The sequence below is a fragment of the Orcinus orca genome, chromosome 6 (assembly GCF_937001465.1).
Source record: "Orcinus orca chromosome 6, mOrcOrc1.1, whole genome shotgun sequence".
Taxonomy (NCBI): domain Eukaryota; kingdom Metazoa; phylum Chordata; class Mammalia; order Artiodactyla; family Delphinidae; genus Orcinus; species Orcinus orca.
The window spans coordinates 18736498-18750218 of record NC_064564.1 but is presented as its reverse complement, the minus strand read 5'-3'; the positions used below and the strand labels follow the sequence as shown (position 1 = coordinate 18750218).

The 13721-nt window shown below is 38.5% G+C and overlaps 1 protein-coding gene across 1 annotated transcript in view; it reads left to right on the top strand.

The window, feature by feature from the left end:
• Positions 1-13721, top strand: part of ADAM28 (ADAM metallopeptidase domain 28) — a 61854-nt gene that overhangs the window by 28937 nt on the left and 19196 nt on the right. Inside the window, exons 11-14 of the mRNA XM_033429765.2 lie at positions 4746-4876; positions 7857-8034; positions 9221-9310; positions 12038-12233. Coding sequence (XP_033285656.1) covers positions 4746-4876; positions 7857-8034; positions 9221-9310; positions 12038-12233 — 595 coding nt within the window. The remainder of the gene's footprint in view (positions 1-4745; positions 4877-7856; positions 8035-9220; positions 9311-12037; positions 12234-13721) is intronic.

Sequence of the window (13721 nt, the reverse complement as noted above, 5' to 3'; positions counted from 1 at the left end):
CTTTCATTTTGCTAGATGTTTCCTATGCCATCTCTTCTATTTTTTTCTGCCTTTTTAGGATTGAGTATATAAAAAAATTTCATTTATCTCCATTATTAGCTTTTTATTGATTTGTTTCTTTTTAATGGTTACCCTGGGGTTTATTATACATCTCTGCTTGTATGTTTTACCTTGAAATGGTATTAACTGGTTCACATATAGTATAAGGACTTTACAAGGAAACACCTCTAATTACTCCCTTCCATCCTTTGTGCTATTTTTATCAAATGTTTAACTTCGCATATACTATAAATACAATATACATTGTTACTAATTTTTCTTTAAAAGTCATCTTGCTGTGCAATTTAAAATGAGAAAAAATTAGTTTGCCGTTTATCTTATCTTTACTGGTGCTTATTTTGGTTACATTCCCAACATTCTTCCTTTCTTTGCAGAGAGAAAATTTCTATCTGGCATAATATATTTTTTCTTCCATAAGAATTTTTTAAAAATATTTCTTATAAGACAGGTCTCCTGTCCATGAATTCTTTCCATTTTTTTAAGAAGATGACCTTATCTCTCTTTCATTCTTGTATATATATTTCACTGGGTTGACAATTCTGGGTGGATAGTGTTTTTCTTTCAGCACTTTTAGTGATCTCACTGTCTGCTGGAGCTCCCAACGAGAAATCTGCTGTAAACTTTGTCTTTGTTCCTCTCTAATGTGTGTGGGTGGTTTTTTTTTTTCTGATTTTAAGATTTTTCCTTTGTCCTTAATTTCTTCAATTTGATTATAATTATAATTATGTTATAACTAAGGGGTTTTTGTGGGGAGAGGTGATTTATCCTACTTAGTGTTCCTTTGTCCTGGGGCTTGGTATTTGTGATTAATTTTGGAAAATTTTAGGCCATTATGTCTTCAAATATTTCTTCTCTTCCATTCTCATCCTTTTTACTTTCTGGGATTTCAATTACATATAAGTAATTGAACATATATGTATGATCATTCTGTATTACCCCACAAAACTTGTATCTCCATGTTTGTTTCATTTTGTTTCGTTTTTCCTTTTTATCATTTTTTTCAATTCGTGTTACCATTTGGGTGATTTCTGTTGAAACATTAAATCCACTGATTCTTTCCTCAGCTATTCCGGATCTACTGTTAAGCCTATGGAAGGCATTATTCATCTCTGTTACTGTCTTTTTCAATTCTAGTGTTTCCATTTGATTCTCTCTTCTGGTGTCCAACTCTCTTCTGAAATTTTCCATCCAGTCTTACATGATATTCATCTTTTCCACTGAAGCTTTTAACATATTAATCGTAGTTATTTTAAAGTGCCTCTCCGATAGCACTAATAATCTGAGTCTGGTTCTGTTGATCGGCAAGGTATCGTTTTTCTTGTTTTTTGGCGGGGGTGGGATGCCTTATTACTTTTTGTTGAAAGTTAGGCATCTCGTGAAAGGCAATAGTCTGAGGTAAATAATTTTTTTTTTGGCCTGGAAATGGTCCCTTCTTTCCTTCTTCTAGGACTTCAGTGTGAAGATTTGAATCAATCTAGCAGGAGTTGAGCCGGGTTCGGGATTTTTTGATTGGTATGGACATCCTCAGTGCACCACAGATGTTAAATTCCTTTCACATTATTTTGTGTTTAGAATGAAGGATGGTTTGCCAGAGTTTTTCTCACTGTGTGTTCCACACTCATCTTTAGGGCTTTACTGCACCTCACAGGGAGTCTCTTTAAGCTGTTATCCATCTCCCATCAATAGGTTGTTGTTACTTGTTACTGGATGATTGTTGGACTTTTGGTGGGAGGAGGGCATTTCCTTTTGTTCTCATTAAGCTCAGTCTTAGGCAAGTCCTGCATCTCTGAGTTTCTGGCATGGGTCCTTCTAGTGATTCTGCTCCACTGCCAGATGGTAGAGACCTCTAGTGACGTAAACCCAGCAGGCATTCCTGCCCCTTCTGCCCCTCCCCTCCAGTGGTAGAGGTGTTTTGCTTTTGGGTTTTTTATTTCCCTTTCTTTTTCTTTTTCACAGTTGCACTGAGACTTCACCAGTGCGTTAAGGGTGGCAAGATTTGTTGCCCTTCTCTTAGAAGTTTAAGACCTTAGTTAGGGCTAGGACTAGAGTAAGCCAAGTGAGGCACTTAGCTCACCCTGGTGCTGGTCACGTTTGCTCCATTACAGGGATAAGGGAGAAGGATTGTGAAGGGGTTTCATGCCTTTGCTACTGCTATTCTGCTCCCCCAGGTCAATACCATGATGGAGGATTTCCCAGAACTCTGACTTAGTGACACCATGTGGAGAAAAATCTGTGAATAGGTGGGAATTTCTCTAATTTCTGAATTCCTCACATTTTGCATATTCTCTTGCTATTCCACAATCAACATTAATCAGTTTTTGGGGTTTTCTTTTTGGTGTTTCCACCACACTTGTTTTTTTAATAGATCTTTATTGGAGTATAACTGCTTCACAATACTGTTTTAGTTTCTGTTGTACATCAAAGTGTACAACAGAATCAGCCACATACATACATATGTCCCCATATCCCCTCCCTCTTGAGCCTCCCTCCCACCCTCCCTATCCCACCCCTCTAGGTCATCGCAAAGCACCGAGCTGATCTCCCTGTGCTATGCTGCTGCTTCCCACTAGGTGACAGTTTTACATTTGGTAGTGTATATATGTCGATGCTCCTCTCACTTCACATCAGTTTTTAATGTTTTGTATGAGTTATTACGGCATCTGGTAGTGTCTGCCCCAGGTAAACAGAAGTTCACGTCCAGCTCTCCTACTAGGTGCCAGCCTGTCTTTCCTTAGATTTCAGCTTTGTTGCCTTGTGACCTCAACTCTAGGATTGGTTCTAGAAAATTGTGAATCTGACTACAATAAGTTTGGGTGGGATGCTCTGTCCAGCTTTCTATTATCTGGTGATGAGAAACAGGGGTCAGGGAATTCTCATCTGACTTTGTCTAATTTCAGCTTTCATCAGGCCCTGGGTCTCAGCAGCTAGGCTTTCTCAGTGATCCTGCGTCCTTTCAATGGCAGCAAAACTCTGCTTTCTGACTTTTGCAGATCACTCCTGGAAGAGAGTTTCCTGGCCCTCCTGCACTGGCAGAACACCTCACTTGATATCAATATAGGATCCTAGGCTCAGGATTTTTGTCTGCCCCTCTGTCAGGAGTAGAGGTTTTTGTAGTTTTGTGTGTGTGTGTGTGTGTGTGTGTGTGTGTGTGTGTGTGTGTGTGTGTTAAACTCATGCCCTATCTGTAACAGGTCGGCAGTTCTGCTATAGGTTGTTGCCACTTCTCCCGTCAGTGAATATGTATATATCTCTCCAATATATCTTATGAGTCTGGGTTTATGATAGGCTTCCTATCATAAACGGAGGAAGTAAAATATGTATTTTAAAACTTGAAAGTGCCTACCATAAAACTGGAAGAGAAACTAGCCCACTTAAAGCAATAGTTAATAATATATGATAGTAACATCCATAAGATGTTATGGAAAAAACCTGAACAAACTTTCTGGTCAACCCAACAGACTTAAAACTGCAGTAGGAATCCAGAGGAGAGGATTGTAGATGAAGAGTAATGTGGTCAGGAAAAGTTGCATTAAAATGAACCTGAGCTTGGATTGGATTTAAGGGGAAGAGAGGATGGAGGTAATCCCAGTAGAAAAAACCATTTAAGTTATGAAAATAATTATTTAAAGGAAGGTACCCTAAATTTGAAGGAACCTCATCAAATAAGGCAATCTGGAAAGTGTCTATTTAAACACATTTCTTTTTTTCTTAAATTGTTTGGTTTGTTTTTGTCCCCACTGAAGACTCTCCATCTTAATAGATAGTAAGGTTACCAGGTTCACCTCAACAGGATGAAACAATACTGTGAGTGGTAGGTATTAACTTCCTGTCTCACATATGTGTTCCTTGTTTGCCAGCCTTGTACTGTGCCTGATGGACTTCTCTATTTTGTTCTTTGAAATGAAGTACATAAGGGAATCACTTTTCTGTGGGTGGGTGTTACTGGCATATTCCTGTATCCCTACTGGGAAATTACAACCAGCAATAATTCTTTAGTGTTGTTTTATTGCTTCTGGATAACTTGGATGTCCTGGTCCAACACCTTTAATCAGAAACAATCTGGTAATGAAGTTGGCTACTCGCTGAACTTCATGCCATAAGGGAAGTCTGGAGTTGACTGACGTCTAGTCTTGGCAGTAGTAGATTTGAAAAAGGTACCAGTGGTTCTAAAGTTCTAGGTCCATGAGCACTTCTAGATCCCTATGAACTAAATACATTAAAGACCTCCAAATATTGATAAATTGGAAAGAATTTGAAAAACAATCCAAATGTGAGGGGGGAGGTAAATCAGTTTTTAAAAATTCTAATTTCTTATTATTGTTGAAAAAAAGGTTGTCATTATCCGTCATGGCAGGAAATAACAAAAATTTTCATGATAGGGACCCATTGACAAGAACAGAGAGTAGGCTGTATGCCTTGTGATGGGGATTCAGTACCAAAGGGGTGTGTGTGTTGGGGGGAGAGACAGCAAGAGATACAGAGACAGAGAGACAAAAGGGCAGAGAAAGTCAGGGTGAGAGACAGGAGAGAAGGGAAGAGGAGAGAGGGGAAGAGGTGGGTAAGGTGAGGAAACTGAAGCTAAAATCAGACTCTCTACTCCACTTGACTACAGTGAAAATACTTATGTCCTGAGTGATAATTCAGTTTGCAAACCAGAGCATCTGTCTCCCTATTCTCATCCTCAGGACCACAGTCACAACATGCTTAGCACTGCAGGGACCATGGCCCATGAAATGGGCCATAACTTCGGAATGTTTCATGACACCTATGCTTGCAAGTGCCCTTCTACAGTATGTGTGATGGACAGAGCACTAAGGTGAGCCTTTCTGGGAAGATGCTATTTATCTGTGTTTTGGATTCACTCTGGGCTGTCATCTTCAATGACATGTTCAAACTTTCAAATTATTAAATAGCAGTATCAGGACAAAATCATGCATGTGTATCTGTACCAAACTACCTTGTACCTCATCTATGTGTAATGTTTTTCATTAACTGAGACATAGTTTAAACATACTATCTCTTTGCTCTTGGGGTGATGTGTCACTTTATCCTCATCTTAGCTACACAAGATCTGGGTTCATAAAATCATTAGCATTTATCACATTTTCAGTGAATTCAGATTGGGTGGTGGTAATGGAGAAGTTTTAGAAGAAAACTGTAATTAAAGAAGAACGGGGCTTCCCTGGTGGCGCAGTGGTTGAGAGTCCGCCTGCCGATGCAGGGGACACGGGTTCGTGACCCGGTCTGGGAAGATCCCACATGCCGCGGAGCGGCTAGGCCCGTGAGCCATGGCCGCTGAGCCTGCGCGTCCGAAGCCTGTGCTCTGCAACGGGAGAGGCCCATGTACCGCAAAAAAAAAAAAAAAAAAGAAGTAAACTCAAAATGGATTAAAGACCTAAAGGTAAGGCTGGATACTATAAAACTGAGAGGAAAACATAGGCAGAACACTCTTTGACATAAACCACAGCAAGATCTTTTTCAATCCACCTCCTAGAGTAATGAAAATAATAACAAAAGAAAACAAATGGGACCTAATTAAACTTAAAAGGTTTTGCACAGCAAAGGAAACCATAAACAAAACAAAAAGACAACCCTCAGAATGGGAGAAAATATATGCAAACAAAGCAACCAACAAGGGATTAATCTCCAAAAATATACAAACAGCTCATGTAGCTCAATATCAAAAAAACAAACAAACCAATCAAAAAATGAGAAGATCTAAATAGACATTTTTCCAAAGAAGACATACAGATGACTAAAAAGCACATGAGAAGATGCTCAACATCATTAATCATTAGAGAAATGTAAATCAAAACTACAATGAGGTATCAACTCACATGGGTCAGAACGGCCATCATCAAAAAATCTACAAACAATAAATGCTGGAGAGGGTGTGGAGAAAAGGGAACCCACCTATTATACTGTTGGTGGGAATGTAAATTGGTGCAGCCACAATGGAGAACAGTATGGAGGTTCCTTAAAAAACTAAAAATAGAGTTACCATATAATCCGACTCCTGGGCATATATCCAGAGAAAACCGTAATTCGAAAAGATACATGAAACCCCAATGTTTATTGCAGCATTATTTACAATAGCCAGGACATGGAAGCAACCTAAATGTCCATCAACAGAGGAATGGATAAAGAAGATGTGGTACATATATACAAAGGAATATTACTCAGCCATAAGAAAGAATGAAATAATGCCATTTGCAGCAACATGGATGGACCTAGAGATTGTCATACAGAGTGAACTGTCAGACAAAGACAAATATATGATACCACTTATATGTGGAATCTAAAAAAAGGGTACAAATGAACTTAGCTACAAAACAGAAATAGATACAGATGTAGAAAACAAACTAATGGTTACCAGGGTGTAAAGGGGGGGCAGATAAATTGGGAGACTGGGATTGACATATACACACTACTAGATATAAAATAGATAATAAGGACCTACTGTATCACACAAGGAACTCTATTAAATACTCTGTAATGGCCTATATGGGAAAATAATCTAAAAAAGAGTGGATTTATGTATATGTATAACTGATTCACTTTGCTGTATATGCGAAACTAATACAACATTGTAAAGCAAATATACTCTAATAAAATTTTTTTTCAAAAAAGAAGAATGTTCTCATAGGAAGATGACGAGAGTCTTTGAAAAGAGATTACACATTCCTGCCACACCTTAGGCAAAACTGCCCTGGAATTTTATTTTTAAGAACCCCACAATCCCTTTTATGTGTTCATTTCCTCTTTTTGTATTTCCCTCTCCCAGCTCATTCAAGCTAGGGTTAGTCTCCCATGCCCTTCCACAAGATAGCCTATGGTTGCATGCCAGTTACATAGCTTATGCTATCTCTCACATATATTACTGTAGTTTAAAATTTTTTTTTAATTTTAAGTATAGTTGATTTACAATGTGTTAATTTCTTCTGTACAGCAAAGTGACTCAGATAGGTAGGCATATATATTCTTTTTCATATTCTTTTCCATTATGGTTTGTCACAGGGTATTGAATATAGTTCCCTGTGCTGTACAGTAGGACCTTGTTGTTTATCCATCTTATGTATAATAGTTTGCCTCTGCTAATCCCAAACTCCCATTCCTTCCCTCCCCCGCAACCCCCTTGGCTACTGCTTTTTTTTTTTTTTGTCTCGTTACGTGGGCCTCTCACTGTTGTGGCCTCTCCCGTTGCGGAGCACAGGCTCCAGACGCGCAGGCTCAGCAGCCATGGCTCACGGGCCCAGCCGCTCCGCGGCATGTGGGATCTTCCCGAACCGGGGCACGAACCCGTGTCCCCTGCATCGGCAGGTGGACTGTCAACCACTGCACCACCAGGGAAGCCCGGCTACTGCTTTTTTAACCTCATTGTTACTTGTGGAATGAAGAGAGGCTGTCAATAGAAATCCCTCTGAAGGAAAATGAATTCTTAAACATGTAAATAAATATAATTTTAGTGCGTTTAAGACTTCAAAACCAAAACGACCGAAGGCTGAATTAGATTATCTGGATAAATTAGAACGATTTTTAGTTTATTAAATAGCAGCCTGGATGTTCTATTTTAAGATGTGACCATACTTGCTTTGTTCATTAAGCTGGAGGTGTTTATACCTGCCCGGGTGGGCTACTTCAGGAGCAAAAATAAGAGCTCATGATTTAGCAGTTGGTGAGTGTCTTCCCTTTGATCTTTTGGGTCACGTTTTGAGTGTATCACACCCAATGTCTGATATTTCCCCCTATCTGCTCAGCGTGACTGTATTCCATTTTCTTTTTCCTTACCTTTACAGCTTCTATATACCTACAGACTTCAGTTCTTGCAGCCGTGTCCGCTATGAAAAATTCTTGGAAGATAAATTATCCAATTGCCTCTTTAACGTTCCGCTGCCTACAGATATCATATCCACCCCAATCTGTGGGAACCAGTTGTTAGAAATGGGAGAAGACTGTGACTGTGGGACCCCCGAGGTACCACCAAGTTCTTTCTAAAATGATCTACTTTGTTTTTCAATTGCTGAGAGATAAACTATCAATGTGCAGTTCACTAAAAAAATCACACTTCTTGTAATTTTGTAAGTGTTTGTTTGTAGACATTTGTTAGGCCAACTTTGGGACTCAGGACATTTTACCATTTGAAGTGCCTGGCTTGGTCCCATCCTCCTGACAGGGCAGCCAGGATTCTGAATGGGACCTTTGCCCCCATCTTATTAATACCTAATGCGAGTACCAGGCCAAGCTCTCAGGGGGTTGGCCTTTCAGTACTTCAAAATAGGATTACACATTTATCCCTTCTGTGAGAAAAAGGAATCTTTCCCAGGTGATGTTTGTTTGAATAAGGGCAAGAGTTTTTTGGGTTTTTTTTGCGGTACGCGGGCCTCTCACTGTTGTGGCCTCTCCCGCTGCGGAGCACAGGCTCCAGACACGCAGGCTCAGCGGCCATGGCTCACGGGCCCAGCCGCTCCGCGGCATGTGGGATCTTCCCGGACCCGGGCACGAACCCATGTCCCCTGCATCGGCAGGCGGACTCTCAACAACTGCGCCACCAGGGAAGCCCAGGGCAAGAGTTTTAACCCTAAAAATTGGTAAGTGTAAATATCTCAGTCTGAGGTTCCCAAAGTAGGAGTTTCCCCAAAGCCTTGTGCAGACGCCTAATTTCTCAGAAGCAAGGTGGGGAGAACAAGACAAAGTATACTGCTTTACAGAGAGCTGAATTAAATGTCAAACTTGAATAAAAAACTATATTTTTAGATTTTCAGTACATGCTCTAGAGATTAAGTTTACTGCTGGATAGATACAAAGTTGATGAGCTGAACTAATTATGTTCTGTAACAATTTAGAGGAATTTGATTTTCAAAAACTGTCCCTTTCTTTTGTTTTCTCTCCTATTTCACCAAAAATAGACCATGTTCGGTATTACTATGGGAGATTGGGGGAACTAGAAAAGATATTCAAATAAAAAAATGATGTAAGTAGAATTCAGATAAACTCAGTATTTCTAACGTTAAACTTTTTTTTTTTTTTTTAGTTTTCCCCCAAATCATTTTCAGACTGTATCAAAGAAAGGTCTGTGTGATGAATAAATTGTATTATGAATTGTTCCAAAATGAGACCAAAAGGTAATCTTGCATTTGCATTTGTTTCTGGTATTTCTTAGGAATGTACCAACGTTTGCTGTGATGCAAAAACATGTAAAATCAAAGCAAATTTTCAATGTGTGGTAGGGGAATGCTGTGAAAAATGCCAGGTAAGATTATTATTTTATTCTATCTTAATAATTATGATTACTTTGTTTTTTCTGTATTAAAATCTTAGGGATTATGTTAAATGAAATAGGCAAAGTAATATTTTTCTGTCTATAAAATAATGTTACCTACCATCTATCAAGTCCTCACTGAGTACTTTGCAAAGATGGGCTCTTTAATCCTCCAACAGCCCTTTGAAGTATATATTACTATTTAATTTTGTTTTCGAGCAGAGTCTCAGAACAGATAATGTACAAAATAATACAGCCACTAAATGGCAAAATCCAAGTATGATCAGTTCCCAAACCAATGCTTTGTTATTCCCACCTGCTATTTCTTCTGATGCCGTGTGACCCTCTTGGACCAAATCCAGTAATTGCTTGCATATCCCTTTTGTTGGCAAAAAATTAATCAGCCGATCTAAGAAAGAAATGGAAAATTTTATTCTAGCCAAATTGAGGATTATAACTGGGGAAGAGCATCTCAGAAAGCTCTGAAAACTGTTGAGCCAGTTAGAAGTCAAAGCACAGTTGTGTAAGTTTTTTGAGACAGAGGGCTGTACATTAAATGGCATATTGATAATTTACACAGTCCATATCTAAGCATCACCATGGCCCCTTACAAGATCAAGAAGGAACGTTATCTTTTAAGGAGTTATCTTGTTGGTGCTGGGAGTATGTTGGTCTTTATGGTTGAGCAGGTATTTCTGCTGATGGGGGAGGTCTGGTCAATGCCTAATGCAGATACACAGTGCACGGTATGGGGAGAGAGGAGGTCAGAGGGAGTGACAATTTCTTATGTTTAAATTTTCCTTGTCTTGCCATAAAATATGAATTTTATTTCACACTTTAATATGGTGTAGTGGAAAAGCTTTTAATTTTAATAATATAGGGGCTCCTCTATCTTCAACCTTTGAAGTCACTTCCGGGTGAAATTCTTAGAAAAAAGACATAAGATGAGGATGCCGTGTCATTTTCTCTGTGGGGCTTTTTTGACTTCCTCTTCCAGTTTGAGTTCAGCATGTTACATTCTACTGTTGCAGAGAATTCTCTATTATGATTATTTGTTTATGTGTCTTCTTAGTTAAACTGATTCTTAATGTCTGGAGTCTGATTCATGCTCACCTAACACAGAATTGCGTTCATTTTAAAAGCCCAATAACCATCTGTAAAAGGAATGTGCAGATAGCATGCCAGGTTACAGGCAGTGTTTGAGATAGGTTTTTTGTTTCTTTTTTTTTTTTTTTTTTTAAATGTTGGAGGGAGAGGAAAGAAATAAAGGAGGCCAAAATGAAGAAAATTTGAGAACTTAAGTAGTATTCAACAAGTATTTATTAAGTCTTGTTTGTTAGAGATTATGAGTGATAAAGAAAACTAGTATTTGACTTCAAAAAACTCGCTATTTCTTTAGGGTGATGACATACATAACTAAAACAGACGAAAATATGATACATGATTAAATGCTCAGATAGATATTATAATGACAGATGGCCATTATATGGGTAATAGTTTCCACATATATATTCTCACTTAATGTTCATAATGACCTTAGAAAGTTAATATTGGATCGGGAAACGGATCTTCAGAGAGATTAAATCCATTTGCTAAGGGTACACATCTAGCCACTGGCAGAGCCAAGATTCAAACCTGTATCTTTCAAATCCAAATTCAGGGCTCTTTTCCTACCACATGTAGAAAAGAGGAACAGTGATTTGCATTGAGGAGGCCAGAGGAGATTTTAGATAAATAGAAAGAAAAAATCCAAGTGAGCAGGCAGGGAGAAGGAAGAAAGAAAAGAAGATATAAAGATGGTTTGTGTGACATCTGGTAAGAAAGCTAATCTAACTGGAGTAGGGGGGGCTTGAATTTGGAGGGTCTCATATGCTCTGATGAAAATTTGGATTCTTTTAAAAATATTTATTTGGCTGTGCCGGATCTTAGTTTTGGCACATTCTGTCACCAGCGTAAAGATATGGAAAGTCTTTTGATGATATGAGAGCATGCCTTCTCACTTCAACTAGAGAAGGGTATGCTTCCAATATCCACACAGGCCTCTTAGATTTGTATGAATGGCAGAATTTCTTTTCCTAAGGTTTCTCTGAGCTCACAAGAGCAAGACTTGCAGTAATAGATTGCAATGGAATTAACACATGAAATGAGTATTTGGTTGTTTCCTCCTTCTGATAAATCATTCCATAGAAAGACGTGAGTTGAAAAGAAATATCTGAACATACAATAAAAGGAATTAAGGATTAGGAAACTCTATGCCTGGGGAAGTCTCAGAGCACGCTGATCTGGGTTTATAAACTTATCTTCCTTACTATGGAAGATTTACTTCACCAATAAATCTCTGAAGCTGCAGATTTAAATCTCCTTGAAAAGCTTGTCAAAGATGCATTCAACAGAGGGAGAAATAACTTCCTTCTTTCCATCTAAGATATTGCTCAGTTTTCTTCTGTGTTTTTTCATTGTTATTTCTATAACGTTTGCTCTACAAATTCAGAAATATTGATTGCTTAAAGACTCAGGGCTTGGCCAAAGTCAACAGAAGAGAGATTATAGGAGATGGCTTCAGCTTATACAATGAAAACGTGAACTAAAACAGAACGATGCCTCTAACTACGTTGCCAAAAAAAGGCCACAAGGAAAATGTTATTTGAATCAATTTGAGATATTAGGGTTAAGTCAGGTGGGAAAAAAAGCCTTCTCTCCAATTTTATTTCTCTATAGTTTAAAAAGGCTGGTGAGGTGTGCAGACCAGCAAAAGATGAGTGTGACCTGCCCGAAACGTGTGATGGCAAATCTGGTCTCTGCCTGGATGATCGATTCCAAGTCAATGGCTTCCCTTGCCAAAATGGGAAGGGCTACTGCTTGATGGGGATGTGCCCCACCCTGGAGGAGCAGTGCACCAAGCTATGGGGACCAGGTAGGAGGACAAACCCCAGTGATGCTGGCACTACCTTTGTACATACAAAGGAAAATCGTATCACTCCAAGTGACAGTGTTTAATCATGGCCAAAGTAGCATTCTGTCCCTTTCTTCCATCTTAGAGACTGTGCCACTGCTCAAAATCCTGGATAAGTAGAGAATTTTGGTGTTGCTAGATGTAGCAAATAAAAATAAGGACAGTCCAGTTAAATTTGAATTTCAGATTAATTAATTTTTTTTTAAGTGTCAGTATGTCTCAAAAAAATAATTTTTTTTTTAAGTGTCAGTATGTCTCATGCAATATTTGGGTGAGACTTAGGCTGAAAAAAAGTCTTTATCTGGAATTTAAATTTAACTGGATGTCCTGTACTTTATCTGGCAGCTCTAACCAAAATCCTTCCCAGTTAAGCAGACCCTTGGAATTGTGTGTGTGTGTGTGTGTGTGTGTGTGTGTGTGTGTGTGTGTGTGTGTAGGGGTGGAATGCAAAGGAGCAGTGAGGAAAATTGAAAGTTTTTAAAATGTTTATTTTGTCCATAATACCAGAATTTTAAAGGTCATATTCTCTGATTACACCATAAAAAAGAAGTTAAAAATAAAAGCATAACTTAAGAATCTTCAAAAACTTTAAACCCAAATTTAAATTATGCTAAATAACTTTATTAGAAGAGCAATTTTTAAAATATCAATTCGTTGGACTTCCTGGATATGATGTATATTGTGTAGATATATTTAATTTTCATACCATTTTCTGCTACATTTCCAGATTCCTACTTAAATGGCTGAAGGACTATTTTTAACAGGGGAAATACATATTCCTAAAAATATTTGAGGAAGGTTATCATATGCTGGAAACTTTCTATAATTCCTGAAAATATACATAAGACAAGATGGGAAAGCAACAAAAATCACTGATAGACAATATACCCAGAAAAAAAGACACCTGGGAAATAAATGGACAGGAACCTAGAGAAACCCCTGAATGAAAGCCTCTGTATCAGGCTAGGGTGAGCTGAGACACAATTTGAGGAGAAAGCTTGATACCATTGGTGCATCAGGAAGTGCTCTGATGGTCTGGAATTGGGTTCTGGCTCTCCTCCAGTTTATAGGTAATGCAGATGGACGTGCTAAGTTACAGCTGCAAGCAAAGATGGCTTTGCTGGTTAAAGACCTTGTACTTCCTTGGCTAACTTCAGTATATGGCAGAAACCTGGGGAAAGGAAATCTTCAGCACAGAGATGAAGCTCTGAACATCTCCTTTGTTACTTGGCTATAAACCACTGCGATAAAAACTATTACTTTCTTCTTTTTGCCTGACCCTTCAATATCGCCTCCCTTACAAATCTGTAAATTTTCTAGTACCTAGACACTGTTTTGTTCATAGTTGTTATTCCCAGTGTATCCTAGCACAGTGCCTGACTTTAGTAAATGTTCCAAGTGATCTATTGAATTAATGTTGAATATATTTATCCAATATTGGAATAGAGA